General features: G+C 42.2%; 1 protein-coding gene across 2 annotated transcripts; it reads right to left on the reverse strand.

Moving 5' to 3' along the window:
* Positions 1–5,120: 5,120 nt before the first annotated feature.
* SUCNR1 (succinate receptor 1) lies at positions 5,121–10,274 on the reverse strand. 2 transcript variants are annotated; one of them, XM_082224601.1, is made up of 2 exons: positions 10,122–10,274; positions 5,121–7,308 (listed from the first exon to the last, which is right to left on the reverse strand). In XM_082224601.1, exons 1-2 carry the CDS (start codon positions 10,122–10,124, stop codon positions 6,355–6,357), a joined length of 957 nt encoding a protein of 318 aa, XP_082080727.1. In that variant the 5' UTR covers positions 10,125–10,274; the 3' UTR covers positions 5,121–6,354. The 2 variants fall into 2 exon arrangements, with proteins under 2 accessions (XP_082080727.1, XP_082080728.1); XM_082224602.1 differs by lacking the exon at positions 10,122–10,274 and adding an exon at positions 9,468–9,719.
* Between the last annotated feature and the right edge of the window lie 10,562 nt (positions 10,275–20,836).

Below are 20,836 nucleotides of genomic sequence, written 5' to 3' on the forward strand. Positions count from 1 at the left end.
CACCATGTAAAGAGTAACTTTAGCATAACTCCATAAAGAAGACCTTATTCCATGCAAGTTCCTATGTCGGACACTACATTGGACAAGATATAGCCAAGTTATTAGTATCATTTACAGGTTGATGCAGTAGCAAAGAGTCTCTGAATCCTCAGGATTTTTGGCTGGCTGAAAAACAAGTGTTTTGTTACATTATATCATGTTGTGTTTCAAGTTTTCTGTCAGGAATAGGATGTTAAAATTGTGCAAGATAAACAGAACTCTGAAGTAAAAGGTAATTCCAAGTTAATGATGGTGATCTTTAGAAAGAATCTCTCTAGTGTGATATACTTTCTGTGTGAGCAAACTGGTTTTCCTTCACCTCGTCATGAGACCTGAATGTTATATAAGCTGGTTTCTCAGAAGAACGGCTGCAAGCTGGCGGATTTATTTATTTTCCCCACACTAGGGAGTCCTTGGCACTGAAGATAAACTAGCACATCACCAAGACAGATTTGCTCAATTGAGATACGTTTCCATGTGGCTATTGAACAGTTTAATTTCATGCAAGTCAGGAAATGGGGAGAGACAAGGCCCAGGTTCCAGGACTTGGAAGAAATATCATCTCTGTTTCTTTGCCAAAGTGTGGTGTCAGGAATCACACTGCTTGCTCATCAAATTTATAGTTCAAAGTCAAATGGTTGTGGACGGAAAACCCACAAAAGGTTCTAAGTTGAATATCCATTAACAAAACAAAAAATCTGAATTAATTTGCCACAATCTTGGGAGTCAATAGAGGAAGAGACAAGGTGGTGGTGAGAGAGGCTATTTTGTTTTGAGCACTGAGGTTTGTCTTTAGTCTTACTAGTTTGAAATTGTTCTTGTTGTTGTTTTAAAACATTAAGCATTGCAGTTTACTCAGCTAGTACTAGCTGTTACATATAGACAATGAGCATATTTGCCTTATCTTCTATTTTGTGGATTCAAAGGGTTTTCCCTTTTTTCAGTGTTAATTGCAAACTGCAAGTTACTGGCTGGAAGCCAGCAGTGTCGCATACTTAGGTCTTTTTGGAGTTTGAGTTTTGAAAATGACATAATTTGAGGGTTGGAGACCACCAAGATCAGGGAGGGCTGATTGAAATGTTTGCCTCTATTTCAAAACTGGCTTAATTGTGAATCATATCCTTTTGCCCTTTTTGGAAATGTAAGAATGCCGTGTGGTTATTCAGTAGTGAAATAAGGGAACTTCCTACATCTTCAGGGCCATTTTCACTTTTACTTTGTGGCAAAACCTTTTCAGCCCATGGATGGCATTCCCTTCTGAACAACCTTCTAAGGACCATATACCATGGTGGGTGGGGCCAGAGACAAAAGTGGGTGGGGCAACTGATGCAAAGATTACCTTTGTAGAGTAGACTAGTTTATGTACACACACACACACGCACACACACACTACTCTACAGTGGTACCTCGGGTTAAGTACTTAATTCATTCCGGAGGTCTGTACTTAACCTGAAACTGTTCTTAACCTGAAGCACCACTTTAGCTAATGGGGCCTCCTGCTGCTGCCACGCCGCCAAAGCACAATTTCTGTTCTCATCCTGAAGCAAAGTTCTTAACCTGAATCACTATTTCTGGGTTAGCGGAGTCTGTAACCTGACGCATATGTAACCCGAGGTACCACTGTATCCAGGCAAGCAAGGGACATTACCAGAGTTCAACAACACATTCCAGCCAAGCAAAGATATTTGAGGTGCGAAGCAGGACCAATGACGTGTGTAGCCTTGGGAGAGTTATACTGCCAGGCAGAGAGGTCTGAGGGCCACATTTGGACCCCACTGCCAGAAGGCCCCTACCCTGGTTTAGACTACACATCGAACATAGATTCTGTAGGTCTGAGCTTTGAAATCCTGATTGGCATAAATAGCGTTAAGTCTTGCCTTTACTTCAACTCTCCTCTCTTCTTTGCTCAACAAATTCATTTTATATCTGAATTCATCATCCCAGCACCCCAGTAACCGAGTTCAGACAGTTTCATAACCTGCTGATTTACAAGTGAAACCTGTAATGGATCTATAAGTCATTTCACTCTACTTTTTACTGCATCATCCAAATAAAAAATAAAAAATAACAACAATAAAACTGAACCAGGTTCCTAATTCTGGCACAAGCCAATGCAGTTGTCCATAAAGGAAGGAAGAGTGCTGACATTTGTCTGCCTCATTTCTGCCCATTCCCATCATGTAAATTGTCTTTGTTTGCTTTCAAAGATAGCTGCAAGCGTTCTGAAAAACAGAAGCCTCAAATATTCACGGCAACGTATTTGTACAAGGATTCACACTGTTAAGTTTCTAATCTTTGCAGATGAAAGAGCCCAGAACAACAACTTTTATTTTCCCCCAGAATTAACGTAGAGGAGCATGACTTGAATTAAGTACAGAAAGGATTTCATAAATTTAACAACAGCGTATATGAGCAGTCTGGCAAAAGTGAAATTCTTTTGACTAAAAAAAGACTCTTCACTGAAGCAGGAAGAGAATTAAAGACTCAAGAAATAATGGCATTTCCCCCCCCCCAACTGGAACTCGCTGGAACTCAGTTCTGGCATATCATGGGTGGGCGCCATTGCCATTCTAAGAGAACGAGGGAGGTGTTCATAGTGAGATCCAGCATCTCTTTTCCTAGAAAAAATAGCACTGGTGAATTACTTAATTAGTAATGTGAGAGGTGCTAGAGTACAAACCTTCCTCCTGTGATCTAAAAGTGCCTATATTTTAACCCTACTGCAGTCTGATTTAGGAAAGAAAAAAATATTCTGTATATTTTCTGCCAAGCTGCTGATATGAAGGGAGGCACTCTCAGGACTCTGGTGCATTGCGTATGAACTCTGGCAAAAATTAAGCATGGGTGTTGCTCCTAGTTACCCTCTTAAAGATGGCGGCTTAGCTACAGGTGGACTTCCCAAGCTTGCTTGCGTGCCGAAAGCACAACCGTTTATTTTTCTCTGTTCTGGACTTGTGTCTTTCATTTACTCATTGCTCTGACTCTTTAGGGACTTTCAGGCTTTACTTTTAGCTCATTATTTCAGTAGGTTGTTAATTCTCAGGGGCTGTCTGGTGACTACCACACCATTATTGCTTGCCGAGATCTCCTAGGCCATCTTACCATCTGTTGCCTTCTGCTTCCTTCTTTAGAAAATAGTAAGTGGTCTTATTGTGATATGTACATCAAACAGAAAATGTTGTGGTGGCAACACCACCCATTTACTTTCAGGCAAACATTACTGGGGGTGGCTTAATCATCCAAGTTCCTTTTTTCTTTTACTTGGAAACCACCACACTTTCTTCAAATCCTCTCCGACACCCTTTCCCGCCCCGCCCCCCAAGTTGAGGACATTGTGCAGAAACACAAAAAGCTGCCTTATACTGAGTTGGGCCATTGGTTCCTCTACTACAGTTTTCCCCAGCAGTTCTTCAGGATTTCAGACGTCTCTCCCAGTCCTGCCTGGAACCTTTGACAGGCAAATCAAAGGCTTTATCACTGAGCCACAATCTTCCCCCTAAGAAGGGATGTGGGAAACACACTGATGATCACGTGACAAATATCTTGGCCAATTCCCTACTGGCTTATTGATGTCTGGAATAGCAAAGATAATTGGCTGACAAAAAGAATAAGTTGGGTGAAGATTAAAAATTGAAACATCCTGCTGCTGGAATATTGTGAGGAGATAATTGTGCAAACCACCAAGTAAAATAAAACAATAGACACAGATGCTTTAATACAACAATAAATATAATGATGTATCCCAATGGATGCCTGGTCCAGAAACTAGTGTGACAACCAACTAGGCAACGTAATCACTACACGCCTGGAGTAAGTGAAGTTAACTCTAGAAACTTGAGAAACAGGATCTGCTTAGCAGTGCCATGCCTAATGAGCACAGCAACTCACTCTTCTTCGGTAGGTCTTTTCCCTGTGTGGCCTTTGCGGATACTGAAGGCCTTCCCACAGCTGCCTAAATCTCCTCTTCAGGTCTTTCCCAAGCAATCTGAGACTACGCCGGCATGTCTGCCTTTACTCCTCCTGCTTCATTCCTCTCCTGGTCCTGGTTTGTCCCAGCAGCAGCTGGAGGCGCCTGTGTTTCTTCACCAGGTTGACTCATCTCTGCCCTCCCTCCTCTTCTGCTTTCTCTTCTGATTCTGGACTTCTCTCTGTCATGGACTCCCCCTGCTCACTAAACCCTGATACCTCTTCAGCTTCCAACACCTCCTCCCCCCTGTCTTCTCCCTCTTCTCCCTCTGACCACTCATCATCGTCCCACCACCTGGCTCTAAGCCTTCTTCCCTTGAGGGTTCCTCCCAGCTGGTTCCTCCCAGCATCCCTCTGCATCCAACCAACAAAGGTAAAATTTGAATTTGTTACTCACTTTTGCCACTGGCCCACCCACCACTGGCCTGTGACCCCCAGAAGATTGTCCTGATGGGAATGTGGCCCGCAGGATGAAAAAGCTTCCTTACTCCTACAGTATAACCTAAACTTCACAGGCCAAGGGTAGCTGATGGACTGGATGTGTGGACGAGTTTTGTCTTCTGGTTTTTAATTTCTCTCTCCCATGGTGCTTTAATTCAATTTTACTTGAAACTGGTTATTGCTACATAGGATATTGAAGGTCTGGATGATACAGAAGATGAAGCCTCAGCTTTCAAGACTCAGATGGGGCTTTGTAGAAGGCTTTGTGTTGGGGGCAAAGAACGCCATGTTCATGTATTAGGGAGTAGTAGTAGTAGTAGTAGTAATAATAATAATAATAATAATAATAATAATAATAATAATAATTTATTTATACCCCACCCATCTGGCTGGGTTTCCCCAGCCACTCTGGGCGGCTTCCAACAAAACACTAAAATACAATAACCTATTAAACATTAAAAGCTTCCCTAAACAGGGCTGCCTTCAGATGTCTTCTAAAAGTCTGGTAGTTGTTTTTCTCTTTGACATCTGGTGGGAGATCGTTCCACAGGGCAGGCACCACTACCAAGAAGGCCCTCTGCCTGGTTCCCTGTAACTTGGCTTCTCGCAGTGAGGGAACCGCCAGAAGGACCTTGGCGCAGGACCTCAGTGTCTGGGCAGAAGTAGAAGCAAGCTAGTTCTCAACTGTGTTTATTTAAGAAATCTCTATACTTAAAAGCCCCCAAGGCAGCATACAAAATTAATAAATAAAATAGGCCATTCAATACATGCAGGCCACACTCTCAAGCATTCAAGTACAGGATGGGGAAGGGCACGTCTGCAAAGATGCCACACAACCACCCCACCCCATATGTGTTCATTGAACATGTGGGTAGCAGCTGCAAGATATATAAAAACAGCTCATATAAAATACCAGCGATATATACAAACAAAGGGAGCTGACTCACAATAACAATCATGAATACCATTTACACATGGGAAGATGGAATTGGCCTGGCGTCTAAAAGATAGCAATGATGACAAAAGGCAAACATTTACACAGAGCTCCGTAGTTGCAGTGGCCACCACTGAAAATTCGGCTCGACAGAACCCACTTGCCTAACCTCCAAAAGGTCTGTTGTGCACAGATCTCAGTCGATGGTCAGGTTGCATTGGAGACCAGAGTCTTATAAGATGCTAGGCTGTTTCATTATCCAGGTCTTGCCCTATATAAAGCTTTAAACATTGAAACCAGTCAACAGCCTGGTGGCTTCATCCTGCATCAATTGAAGTTTCTAGGCACTTTCCAGATCCATCTGTATCCAGATAGCTGCACTCCTAGTGGAGATGGAATCATAGAATCATACAGTTGGAAGAGACCACAAGGGCCATCGAGTCCAACCCCCTGCCAAGCAGGAAACACCATCAGAGCACTCCTGACATATGGTTGTCAAGCCTCTGCTTAAAGACCTCCAAAGAAGGAGACTCCACCACACTCCTTGGCAGGAGCCAAGATGTCAGGAACCAAGATGTCAGGAGCCAGGCTAGCTTGGCTGTGTGATGTCATAGAATCATAGAATTGTAGAGTTGGAAGGGTCCCTGAGGATATCAAGTCCAACTGCCTGTGATGTAGGAATATGCAGCTGCCCCATATGGGGATCAAACCTGCAACCTTGGTGTCAGCATCACCATGCTCTAACCAACTGAGCTATCCAGGCAGGGGCAAGGTCAGTGGTGTGGGGCTTCATTCCTCTTCTCAGTTTAATCTGAGTGCAGCTTTGCACAGGCACTTGGACTCAAGCGCTTTAAGGGGGATAGACCGTTGCATAGCATCCGAATCCCAAGCTATCATCAAATGTTGTGCACCAGTGAGCCAAAGCTCTCCAGCCTTCCACGCTGTTTCCATCAGTCCAAGAAGTGCATTTAGCATCATTTGTACCAAGGCGTGACCCTTTTAAAGAGATACCTTGCGTTACTCACCAGCATCTCCCTAAAGTGATCCCCCATTAAGAAGTAAAAGATGGGGTTAATTACACTGTTCAAAAAGGCAATGGGCCTTGTAACAGTATAAATCATACTGATAAGGTCCTTGCCGCACGAGGGACGCTTCCAGGACTGCATCCGGGAGGCGATCCTAACATTGCGCATGATGTGATAGGGAATAAAGAGCAGAGAAAAGATGGCCACAGCCATGACGATCAAGGTGAGAGGTTTCTCTAGAGTCAGGGCAGCAGTGAGCTCTGCGCTGCGGCTTTTGATGAAGGCATGTGTTTTCCTGTAAAAATAGCACATGGCGCACAATGGGATTATGAAGCCAGTCACTGTCAATATCATACTATAGATTAGGCTGTCTTTTGCAACTCCAGAGCTTGCATAATCCACGCACAGGCTACCATTGCTATTATTTTTCTGGTCGTTGAGGAAAGTGAACATGGGCGTCAGTTCCAATGTGACCACAACCCATATGGCGATTGATAAAACAATAGCCGTGCTTTTCTTCTGCAGAAAGTGATTTCTGAAGGGATACTTCATGAGCAGGTATCTGTCCATGCTGATAACGGTCAGGAAGAGGATGCTTGTATATAAGTTGACGTGCAGCAGAAACCTGTTGGCTTGACACCAGTCTTTCCCATAGGACCAATTCCCTTGAGAGTAACTTGACACCAGCAACGGGAGTGTGCAAAGGAATGAAAAATCCGACAGCGACAAGTTGAACAGGTAGATGTTGCCGCTTCTCCAGGTTTTGAGGCAGAAGATGTACCCAAAAACAACAATGCTGTTGCCAATGATGCCAAATATAAACTCCAACGTGTACATGGTGGAAAGGTAATATCTTTCCAGGGATTTCTCTCTATCCCAGCATTCTCTGATGTCACCTCCATCCTGGAAATGTAAAACAAATGTCAATTTGGTTTTTTGGTTTTTAAAAAGGCACTTACTTATTGCTTAGCTTACACAGCCAATGTGATTATTGCCTTGTCATATTCCTGCACTTTCAGTCATGCCAAATGTTAGATAAACACTTCAAGTTATTCAGTCCCTCTTCTTGCATAAAACAAATTTCATTGCAAAACTCTTCTCAAGAAAAATGAGGCGCTGCCGTCTTGACAAGGTGGGGACAATGAACTTGAATATGATTATCTTTGTATTTGGTGTGTGTTTCAACAGGAGAGAGAGAGACTTTTTAAAAAAGGGGGTGGGTGGGAGATCACTTTCTTAGTGATCTTGAGTTTTCTATGCTTCTTTCTTAAGAGTCTCTGGGATCTGAAATACTGCCATAGCAGGCTGGGAGGCTGAGGAAGTTCCTCTCTAGCTTCACTTATTATCTGAGACACACTAGATTTAGAGTGGTGTGGGTGGCCCCCTTGCACGGGGCGTCATGCTGAGGGGCCACAAAATAAGCATGTCCAAAGTCCGTTTTGGGGGTCCAATCCGGCCCACTGGTCAATTTAATCCAGCCCATGTGACAGTATATGTCCTGGGGTAAAATCCTAAAAAAAGCTCAAGAACTTTGGTTGGCCCTCACACATGTTCACTTCATCAAATCTGGCACTCTTTGAAAAAAGTTTGGGCATCCCTGGCCTAATCTAACTGAGTCTGAAAAAAACCCCTCCTCTGTTCTGTCTTAAGGCCAAATTTTATGTGCCATCTGTCATTTTGTTTGACATTGCATATATGATTTTGTTAAATAAATGGCTGGTACAGGAAGGCAGTGAGCCAAATTAGGTTCATGTAGGGGGAGGGGGCTTTAACACTTTGACCTCTACATGCCTAGTATTTCCAATAAGAAGAACACTCTCGTGGTGACCATTGGAGTTTTCTTCCCATTACAAGGAGCGGGGGCAGAGGATGGAGAGATGGAAATTCGGGGGTGGGGGAGTTCCAATTCAGTTTACGTTTAAAGGCAAATCAAAAACAACTTTCAAAAACAACATGAAACCCAAAATACAGTAATCCTTCAAAAATTCACAAGTACCCAAATTTTGTGATGCAGTGCTGCACCTGAGTGTTGTTTACAAAAACCCATTTATTAGGGGAACTTGTTCATAAAATTCATGTATTTGTGAATATAAAATTCAAAATGCAATGTGTATGGGGAAATTGCTTGCAAATAATAGTCAAAACTGCATATAAAACTAAAAAGGAAAAAAAACCACACAAAAATGTGGATGAATTTTCACAGGATTATTTTTTTTTAGAAAATGCAAATTGCTGCAGAACAAGAAATTGCTGCAAACAATTAAAAAAAAAACCCAAAAGAAATTAACTCAAAGACTGAAATACAATTTAAAACTCAATGTGTTGTATCCAACATGAATCAGACTCAGAGTAGAACCACTGAAATAAACAGACACATTCATTGATTCAGTGAGTTTACTATGACTAATGCTGGCTATTAAATTCGCACACTGATTTCAGTGGGAACTTGTGCAGCTAGCTTACTCTGAATCCAACTCAGTATCTGCACATTGTGAAGTTTGTTTTTTCGGAGCCCAAAATATCTGAAGTAAGTGAATTTGAACAAACAGGGGGCCAATCAAAAATAATACAATAAGAACTTGCAGAAACAAGTTCTACTGATCCTCACTTAAAATGTGTTTTAAAACAAGATGCCTTCTGAAAATTGGTTTCTTAGACAGGTATCTCGCAACTTACTTGCATTTAACTTGTACACATTTGGCTTTATGCTCTTGGAATTATTATTGTTGTTGTTGTTGTTGTTGTTGTTGTTGTTATTACTATTATTATTATTATTATTTAAAAGAGGGTGGAAAGGGAGGGGGGAATTGGCAATCCCACCCTTCATTGCACCTGATGTGTTTTGACTGTAGACAATTTTGGCTTTAGGCTCTATCCCTGGAATGTAATCCCAGTGTAAATTGAAAGTTGCCTGTACATCAAAAGAATGACTAGAAAGAAATGTGTAATTTAAAGAACTGCATATGTATTACAGACACACACACACACACACACACACACACACACACCTGCCCCAGTCAAGAGATTGATAAAAGGCTTTTCTCCTGTGCCTGTGCCTGTACCTGTGAATAAACTGCACCTAGCTGTAGACAGGCATCTATGACTGGTCTGTGTTGGAGGAGATCCTTGCAATGTCAGTCAAGAGGTTATTCGTGCATCACCAAATTGCTAGATCTGATGTCTCCCAGGTGATATTTGAGCAACACCAGTACAAATCCACCCCATGCAGAAAACAAGTCCAGTGCACAGATAATATCCCTTCTATTGATGTACAACTGTAAAATGAATTGGGTGCGTAGTCTTGCAGTCAGTTTATCTCCTAGGTTATTTTTTTTCTGTACACAACACAGATGGAAATGCTACCACAAGCACAAGGTTTAACTAGGATCCTTTTTTTTGTAATGGATGTTTGCAAGCAATGTTAATATCCATTACAAAACAATACAGCAAATATTCAGCAATTTCCTTATTAAGAACAATATAAGCAATAAGATCACTTTGATCACTTAGGTTTTATAAAGTAGCCTGCAAAAACCAACATAGCGCTTGTAATATCCAGGATTAAATTCAAAGACAGGGATTATCCCCTTTACTAATTTTGTTAACTTGTTTACATATATTCAATCATAATTACAAGGTACACAAAACAATCTGCAAAAATTCTATTTAATAAACTGAAGGATATTCAGCCTTTCCCCCCTTTGCTTACTACTTACCATTCTGTAGAATGGGTATTGTCTCTTACTAGGCTCTTAGTTGAACATGATCTCTCTGCTGAAAGGTTCGAGTGAAGTAGAATGTAGTTCAACATAGCCATGCCTCATTTACATAATATTCAGCACATGGTTAATGATTCAAGGATTCCGGAAACTCGTTTGACTGAGAAGGATGTGCAGGCAGTTCCACTGGAATAGAAGGTATTGCAAAATCCATTCTGAGTCAACTGGTGAAATAATGGAAATATAATCCCTTCTAATGCCCTGCTGAAATCTTCCTGGTGCTCACTTTCCAAAAAACTTTTCTTTAGACGGTCCTGTTCTTTAAAAAGGAAACCAAAACCAATATTTGAATTCAACAGATGTATGCTGCTGCTTTCGAAATGCCTATGAGGGGTGGGAAATGACTTTGTGACTGAGTCATAAGTTGAAGTGCAACTTACTCAAAGGCTACTTGCTAACCACGCCTTGCTACGTCTCAAGTACCTGGATTTAAGCCTATTTAAAGCCCAGCTAACAGAGTAAAATCTAGCAAACCTCAATGCTTTGGTTGCCTTGATTGTGTGTCAAGCTCAGTCTTGACTTGCCTGCCTGCTTAATCACACTTGTTGTCGAATCTCTCCAGCAGATTTGATTAGCCTAATTTATTGCACTTCCTCATAGCTTCTCTGTGCCAGTGCTCCTTCTATCCTCTCTGACTTCACCAAACAGTACAGTGGTACCTCGGGTTAAGTACTTAATTCGTTCTGGAGGTCCGTTCTTAACCTGAAACTGTTCTTAACCTGAAGCACCACTTTAGCTAATGGGGCCTCCTGCTGCTGTCGCGCCACCGGAGCACGATTTCTGTTCTCATCCTGAAGCAAAGTTCTTAACCTGAAGCACTATTTCTGGGTTAGCGGAGTCTGTAACCTGAAGCGTATGTAACCTGAAGCGTATGTATCCTGAAGCGTATGTAACCCGAGGTACCACTGTATAGTCAAAACAGGACACAGCTGTGCTATATAGCATGGGGTGGCATGGGCTAATGTATGCATGAGTGATCAGCCTTTGATGTTAGCTCCTGCATGCGCAGAGCTTTTTTTTTTTTTTTTTACAGAGCATCCCACATAGATCGCCCCCCGGCAGCCTGAGCAGAAGCACTTCCACATTCTAACTCATCAATTCTACCATCTTTTGCTGAATACTTCTAGGGCCCCTTTCCTATGCATGTGCTTTATTTACATGCAGAAGCATCCAGATTTAGTCCATGCTGAATCTCACTGGAGTCCTAAAAGCACTGGAGTTTCACTACCAGCCAGTGTTGGCAATACAGGTTCTGCCTCTTACATAGGGTCCTTCATCAACTTTCCATCACCTTCACCTGCATGTTCATGCCTCTTTAACCCTGCATAGAGGACCACTCTCCACTGGTGGAGTGGGAGTCATCACAATACGTCAACTCCCTGTGCCCAGAAGTGGCTGGCGCAGTAGGGTGGTGATGTCACAGCCCTTCCGTGATGCTGCCTCTTACTAGGATGAAGCATGGGAAGGCAACCTGAGGTTGCAGGGGCGCTTTTGTATGGGTTCACCAGCAGAGCAACCCCTCTGTTCCTGCTAGCATGCCTGCACAGCCCCAATCTCCTTGCCGCCCTGAACCACCTGCCGTTCCTGCCCATGTCAACAGTCAGGGTGAGCGATCCCATACCATATGGGGATGCCATAACTTCCCTTCTCAGTGTTGGCCCAGATTTAAGTGGGGAGGTGACTGCAGACAAAAGGGACCTCTGTGGATGCTTGTGTCAGAGATAGGGGAACTTGGAACGTCTCTGATATTAATGGAGTGCAGCTCTGATCAGGAAGAATGAGAGTTGTAATTCAACAATACCAAGAGGGCGACAAGCTCCCCATCCCTGCCCAGTATTATTCAGGGAAGATTAAAGTAGATTAAAGGATTAAAGTAGACTCCCAATTGTACCTTAGCAAGCAGGACTTGCTGACAATCAGATGACAGCAAGCCCTTGGGGGATCAACCACACAAGGGTGCCCCCATTGGTCTTACTGGCGATGAAAGGTCTTGCTGTCAGTGATGATCAGCTTTGCTAGTCTACGGAAGGAAAATGTTAATTTACAGGCATGGTTTGAATCCAAACAGTACCTGCAGTCAGGCAAAGCATGGCTCACAGCGAGCCCCTGTGAAGGAGCACATCAATGCCAGTTGGCACACCTTCCAAAGGGCTTGCTGCTCATTGCCAACGCTGAGCCCCTTTGAAGTTATAACTTGCCATCATGATGACATCAGATAGTGGGGAGCCCCAGCCACTGAACACAATGGTTCATGCAGGAGGTCTGTCTCTTTTAAAGCAGAGAACCTAATTGAATAGTTCTCAAGTGTTTTTGAGCCTTCTCGGTAGTAGCACCCACCCTGAGAAATCCCCTCCCATCAGATGTCAAAGAGATGAGTAACTATATAACCTTTGGAAGACTTCTGAATGCAGCCCTGTATAGGGAAGTTTTTTAAGGTTCAGTGTTTTATCATGTTTTTATATACGTTAGATTCTGCCCAGAGTGGCAACCTAGTCAAATGGGCTAGTTACAAATAATAAATTATTGTTGTTCTTTATTGAAAGAACAAAGGACTTCACATACATTGTCTTGTTGCAGTTTGCACAACAGCCCTGTAAGGTAGAGAAGCATTATCAATACAGTGGTACCTCAGGTTATATAGGCTTCAGGTTACAGACTCCACTAACCCAGAAATAGTGCTTCAGGTTAAGAACTTTGCTTCAGGATGAGAACAGAAATCGTGCTCTGGCGGCGCAGCGGCATCAGGAGACCCCATTAGCTAATGTGGTGCTTCATGTTAAGAACAGTTTCAGGTTAAGAACGGACCTCCGGAACGAATTAAGTACTTAACTTGAGGTACCACTGTATCATATTGCAAATGGGGGGGGGGGTGTTCTAACACAGAAAGTATGCCACCTAATAAGTTACATGAGTCTAAAGTCACATAATAAGGTCAATGGAAAGTTGAGTTTTGAAGCAGGGACGTCCTGATCCATGCTTGCGTGTCACAACAATAACATTACATCACCTCTCAATTAACTAAATTAATGCACTGAACATGAACCCATGAGTTCCCATCACTTTACACTGTGAATGTCACCAACAGAGATGCTATCCCTCAATTTTATATGCTGGCAGAATATTTTTCATGTTGGCATATCATGCATATCACTTTACGGACGTGAGTTTGCTTTCGAGTCCCAGACATTTTCAGATCATTGCCTTTTGTGTTTAGCTTGTGTTCTGATGAAATATTATATAGGAGCCAGCCAAAGCTAAGCACTCTTTAAGTCCTATTGATTTCCATGTTTGCTTAATTCTTCCACTGAAATTATTGGGACTTGAAAGTGCTTAGCTGTGTCCCCCCCCCCCGGAAAAGCTCATTAGGGCTCGATTTCACATAAGCACACAAAAACATCTTTGTTCGCACAGTGTCAGGAAATTTCCTGCCACATATCAACTAGCACTCTGCAGGCGCTCCATAACACTTTTATTGGAATAAAGAGACAAGGAAATGGTAAAAAGATAATTCTGATTTCCCCGTGGAGCATACTATGGTCCTGGTATTTGTACTTAGAGCACACTGTAGCACTTCCTTTGTACAGAAGGCATAGCAGATGCATTCACAGAGCAATAATGGCTTTTATTGTCCATTATCAGAAAGCAAAAATGCATAAAGCATTCCCAACACTGTGCCTAGTAGCCCAGAACCTAAACAGATGCTTTGAGACTGCTGACAACAGGACTGAGTACATGGAGCTGCGTCAACACAAAATTGCATCACGTAATTGACACATTCAGTGGCTTAGTTCTCACATCACTAAACTATGGCTTATTAAACCATGGTTTATTTAACCATGGCTTAGCATTATGTGTGAAGCCAGCCCAGCAGCTTTAACTATGATTATTAAACATCCTTAAAGGTTGCTCTAGTTTCTAGTTGGTTTATAAACTGTTGTTATGGAATTTACGTCCTACAACTCCTTAAGGAGCCCAGGATGGCAAACACATCAATAATATTTTTTTATTTTTTATTTTTTACAAAACAGTTTAAACATCCTAAAAACAGTTGCAGTTAGAAACCAGTGGTTTCAAGGTTGCCTGGAACAATGTCTTTCAGTTATCAAATGCCTACAGAGTTGCAAGTGAAGACTGGCAAAAGAAATAATAACAATCAAACATTTTTCAAGGCTTGGCTGCCTTCACTGATGCTTTTAACCATTCTGTGATGTAATAAACCAAGGTTTAAGTCAGGCATAGGCAAACTCAGCCCTCCAGATGTTTTGGGACTACAACTCCCATCATCCCTAGCCAACAGGACCAGTGGTCAGGGATGATGGGAGTTGTAGTCCCAAAACTTCTGGAGGGCCGAGTTTGCCCACGCCTGGTTTAAGTGCTCATCAGCCTGATGTCTCAGCTTTAACTATGGTTTATTAACTAAGGATAAGTTTAATTATGGTTTAGGAGTGTGAGAGAATCAGAGCAGTGTAAATGCTTCTTCTTTTTCAAAAAATACTATTCCTTTTATAACACAAATAAACAACACAAACAGAAAAAACAAACAATACAAACAAATTCTTATCTTATCCTTATTTTTTTCTAAACTTTGTTAGGTGAGCTTCCCCAAGTCCCCCCTATCTGATTTTCAATTTACCTCATCTTTAGCAGTTTACATATATCATAATTTTAAAACATTTTTTAAATCACACTTTTACCATAAAAATTTTATTCCTTACATATAATACTATTTTAAAATACACTATCTTCTACTTCTAACCCTCCAAAGCTATTCTAAGATTTAAATATTAACATATTTTTTTGAAATATTCTTTAAACTTCTTCCAATCTTCTTCCACCATCTCTTCTCTCTGGTCCCGGAGTCTCCCAGTCAGTTTGGCAAGTTCCATATAGTCCATCATCTTCATCTGCCATTCTTTGATAGTTGGTAAATCTTGTTTATTCCAATTCTTCGATAGTAATATTCGCGCAGCTGTTGTGGCATACAGAAAAAAAGTAACATCCTTTTTGGGGATTTCACACACACACACACCCCATACCAAGTAAAAGGCTTCTGGAAGAGCAGTGTAAATACTGAAGGGCCAAATTACAAATGGACTGGAAGGTGTTGTGCAGGGAAGCCAGAGCAGACCCTACCATTCCCTTATGGGGGAAGGCCAGAGTTGCATGTGCCACATATTCTGCCATGCACCCCTAAAACTAGGCTGCCACCCTCTCACCACTGTTGAATAAGAGTTAACTTCCAATCCACTTGTATTCTCTATGTGGAATGAAGGGAGAGGCCAGCACCAGGAATCAAAGTACTGTATCTGCTTGTCCATACCTTCCAATACTTTGAATCCAAATTCCCAGATGCCATCTTCCTGAGCTCAAAGACTATTGGGTTGCTGTGATCTCGTGCAATTTCATGCCTCAGTCCCCCTGCCCCTCAAGTACTTTTGTTTGGGGTGTGTGTGTGGAATTAGCACCATGAAATCACGTAAGAGATCACAGCAACCCAAATGGCCGCTGTTCTTTCGTGGTAAAAAATTTGGGATGTCCCAGTTTTTTTCCAGGGTACTTGTGGGGTATTTTTGTCTGAGCATATCTGAAGGGGGATTTCTGGATCACAGCCTTTATAAGTTAAGAAATTATATGGCAGAACAGGAAAAAGAAGGAAAGAAACACTAAAATAAAAAATAACAGAAAAAAGAAATGAAATATGTACAAATTTACTTTGAGGGAAATGCAGTTGAATGCTTTTAGTTTGAAGAGGACAGCAGATGAAATATATGTTCAGAGTTCATGTATTAATTTCGGTCGTCTTTCTTTCAAAGATATCCTTTGAGTAAATACACATTTAAATTCAGAACCACATTCAGTTAATGGTTTGTTTTTCCTTTGAAGAATACTTTTAATGACTGAAATGGCATTGTGTGAAACAAATAATCCTGTGACAATAGCTATCCCCCATTATAGCATAATTAAGGTCATTAACAGGCCAAGCTATGTGGCCTTGAGTGAGGTTTTTCTTCTAACTTAATAGACCCGATTAATTCAGGAGATAATTTATCTAGCGGGGTAATTTTTCTTCTATTATGCTCTTTTTGAAGACTATTCATAAAGACCATGTATTTAAAACTGATTATTGATTTTGAATTGCTAAGGAGATTGAGCTAGTAACACATACTAATATTAAGGAGGAACATGGAAAATCTAGTTCTTTGATTCTGTTTATCTTAGTCAAGTTAAAAGTATAAATTATTATGGCATCAAAGTTGTTTTCATCACTTTCACCATGCCTTAGCGAGTTTGCTGGCAAATGATCTTAATGAGGATGTGATTTCGGAAATTCACCAGGGCGTTCTGATTTTCCAATAAATGTTAGCCATGTTTGGAAACTCGTTAACTTGTTTTTATCCTGTATTTATTTTAATAGTCCTGAGATCCTATGAAGAAGGGTGTGATGGCCTGGGAATCGGATTCAGAGGCTGAACCTGAGGAATCCCAACCTGCACAGGAGTCCCCACCTCCAGGACCAGCTGAGCCGGGGCTGGGGCATGAGCCTGAAGGGTCCTCACCTGTGCCAGATCCTCAGGAGCAGACACCAGCTGAGTCTGCTCTGGCTCCGGAAGTGATCGAGGACCCATTGAATATTTTGAATACTGATAAATCAGCCATGGTAAATGTTCTTCTAAGGATGGAATTTGCTCATTTAATAAGGGGATCTGGGCCATTTAGGTGACCATGTTTACAATCCTGTTTGTGTCCAGGAACCCTGATATGGCACCCATACCCCTGCCTACGTGTGTTCTCACATGTCCAGCTCAAATTCGTGAAGGGAGCCAAAGTCCACAGTCCCACCTATCGTAGAAGCTCCAAAATGAACACAAAGCAGAGTTAAAATGGGAGATGAGCATCTAACACTATAGGCAATTTGGTGGGGAAAAAATTGCTTAAATATATATCTGCTGTTACAACACTTTTGTGAATAATGCAAACAAATAGTCTCTGAACATATCTGCTGAAAAAACAAATAAAAAAACACGCAGGAGGCAAACAGCTGTTGGAAATGCTATTGGTCTAGCTGTTCTGCAGGCTGTTTAAATGAATTATGGGTTGCAGCTGTCATATTTAGTCTAGAAGGCACTCTTAGGTTTCTCCTAACTGGGTAATAAGGAGAGCAAGAAATGCAAGAGAGAGCCAGGGTCTGCAGAATTAAGTTAATGGCTTCAAACTGTTAAGGCCGTTCTTGCTGTGGAATATGCCCATGTGCTGAACACAAAGATAAAGATCTATGCGCCGAATTGAAAAACTAAATAAATATAAATCTGCTTATCTTGGGAACAGCGCTTTTAAAGCTCTCTAATAAATTTGATCTCACTCTTCCAGGAAAATACAGGTGCACCACTTACCCTTGTGTACAGTACAGCTTTGCTGCTGCACAGAGCACAAGCCTAATTTAGGTGTTATTGTAACTATTTAGGAGAGGTGCAGAGGACACAGGGACTGGTCCTGCCTCTCCATTCCTGCCAGTTGTTATTGCTGTTGTTGTTTCTTGTACCCCACCCATCTGACTGGGTTGCTCCAGCCACTCTGGGTGGCTTCCAACAGAATATAAAGAACATACAATACATCAAACTTAAAAAGCTTCCCGATACAGGGCTGCCTTCAGTTGTCTACGGAATGTCGTATAATTGGCTATCTCTTTGACATGTGACAGAAGGGCTTTCCAGAGGAAGGGCGCTACTACCGAGAAGGCCCTCAGCCTGGTTCCCTGTAACTTCACTTCTCACAATCAGGGAACCGCCAGAAGACTCTCGGAGCTGGACATTGGTGTCTGGGCTGAATAGCTGGGGTAGAAATGTTCCTTCAAATATACAGTGATGCAGCTGTGCAGGACTTTAAAGGACTTGGAATTGTGCTCGGAAACATACTGGGAGCCAATGTAGATCCTTTAGGACTGGTGTTATATGGCCCCAGTGGCTGCTCTCAGTCTAGCTGTTGTATTCTGGATTAATTGTAGTTTCTGCATCACCTTCAATGGTAGTGCCACGTAGAGCGTATTGCAGCAGTCCAAGAGAGAGATAACCAAAGCATGTACCACTTTGGCGAGACAATGCGCAGGCAGGTAGGTTCTCAACCAGCATACTAGATGGAACTGGTAGACAGCCGCTCTAGACACAGTGTTGACCTGCCCCTCCATGGACAATCGGTGATCCATAATAACCCCAAGGTTGTGCACCTGGTCCTTTAGGGGCCAGGAAGTCCCCCACACTTCCCCTCGTCCCCCAGAAACAGTACTTTTGTCTTCTCATGCTTCACTCCACCCTCAACCTTCCCACATTGTCAAGGAAGATGAACGTGAAGCAACTTCTAAGCATGCTAAGTCCTCTTCAGATCTTCCCACTCGGTAGAGAAAAGTTAAAAACAACGTGGGTGGGGCCAGCACACACAGCCACATTGTGGGCAGAGCTGGTGCGCATTCCTTCGCACATCTGTCACGAGTTTTTAAACTCAGAAGGATGCAGGATTATGACTGGAATGATAGTATCAACCTGTACAACTCTATTTGGCTGGAAAGAAAGCCACAATGAGTTTCAAGGGGATTACTCTCAGGTAAGTGGGGATAAGGTTTGCAATCTGGAAATACAGCAACCAGGAAATAGTTTCCGTCCAACTGAAACCCAGAATGTTGGGTGTGGCTGGGCAGTATGGAGATTTTTTGAAATACAGTGGTACCTCGGGTTACAAACACTTTGGGTTACAAACACTTTGGGTTACAAACTCCGCTAACTCGGAAGTAGTACCTTGGGTTAAGAACGTTACCTCAGGATGAGAATGGAAATCACGTGCCGGTGGCGCAGTGGCAGCGGGAAGCCCCATTAGCTAAAGTGGTACCTCAGGTTAAGAACGGTTTCAGGTTAAGAACGGACCTCCGGAACAAATTAAGTTCGTAACCCGAGGTACCGCTGTAGTATGTGGCCAATTTGTTTTAAAGAAACAATTAAAATGTAGAAATGAGTAGGAGAAAATCAGCACACAAAACGATTTGGGTTGGGGGTTTTTATGGCATCCTGGAACATGATCAAGAAAGTTATTTCTTCAACACTTAGGATTATTTTTATTAGCGTTTTGTTTTCGTAATAGTCAGCCTATGGGAAACTTGTGAGTGGGACACTCTCCACACAGCAGTTGCTCTTCAGAGCCATTTAGCCTGAAAGTAGAAGGCAGGACATAGCCATCCTGGCTAGTGGCCGACTGGTAGCCACTGATACCCTATCAAGGCTATCAGTGGCTATGAGCCTTTAGAAGAAAATCAGATAAAAGTTTGCAGGGACAGTCTTTTGCAAATGATATGGCCCTCTTGGCACACAGGACCTTGACATGGTTTCCCCCTTTCCCTCAGAAACTGGAGCATACTGTACAGCATACAATCTAACAATTACCACACGATCTAACAAAGGGTGTTAATGCCCTACTTCCAGTTCCATAGATATTAATTAAAGCAATTAAAGCAGCATTACCAGCCTCCTATAATTATACTCTGCTTCCAGTAAGCCTCTCAGTACCCTACTTGGCTTTCTCCTGAAGCACAGTGAACTGCTGCATTGTTGTGGAAATGCCAGGTTTGTGCAATGGCAATTCCACTAAACTGGGAAATGTTGTTGTTGATGACAATAATAATAATAAATTTTATTTATATCTCGCCCTCCCCAGCCGAAGCCGGGCTCAGGGCGGCTAACAACAATAAAACAGTACAAAAGTACAGCACAAACAACACTCTAAAATCATTCATTATAAAATTAATTAATTCAAGCCACTGGCAACCATTGGGCCAGAGCTCCGCGAAGATTGCCGAGGGAGGGAGTCAGGCTGTGCCCTGGCTAAAGGCCTGGTGGAACAGCTCTGTCTTGCAGGCCCTGCGGAAAGATGTCAAGTCCCGCAGGGCCCTGGTCTCTTGTGACAGTGTTCCACTGATTTCTGTCTTACCTTTTATTGCACAGTGATCTCAGGACTAGTTAAATAGTAAAGCAAGCATCCAAATAAATCACTAAGACTGCAACCCAAACTCAATTTACCTGGGAGGAAGCTGCATTTAATTCAATGGGAGTTGAATTAAGTAGATGTGGTTAGAATTTTCAGCCTATAATACCCAGTGTCTGACTATAGAGAAGCTGATCTAATCAGCATCAAACAGAAGTGGCATATTGCACTTCCAGACTGAATATATTGCACTACAACTCAGCTCAGATGCTCCCAGGGTATGATTTGAAGGCACGAGAGACCACCAACTTGCTGAAGCCGAGTCTGGTCTTGTCAGTGCTTGGATATGTGCAAAACTATGAAGATCCAATGAAAAATAAATAAAAATAGTTGGTTAGGTATTGTTTCTCACTACCTGAACAAGTCATCACAAGCCTTTGCAACCTCCTCTTTCCTTTTCAACTTGCCAAAGGCGGCGATCAGAAATGTTCACTTTCCATTTTAAACACACCACAGTTACCCACTATATCCAAACAGGCTCACATTTTTCCAGGTTCAAGTGTAATGGGGGGCTGCAATTTGTTTAAGTGGAAGCTTCCAGTCTGAACCAGGCTATTGTAGCAATATTAATTGAGCAATTAATTGAGCAATATTAATTAATATTACTTTGGCTTCTCAGTTGTCAGAAA

The sequence above is a fragment of the Podarcis vaucheri genome (assembly GCF_965113315.1).
Source record: "Podarcis vaucheri genome assembly, chromosome: 5".
Taxonomy (NCBI): Eukaryota; Metazoa; Chordata; class Lepidosauria; order Squamata; family Lacertidae; genus Podarcis; species Podarcis vaucheri.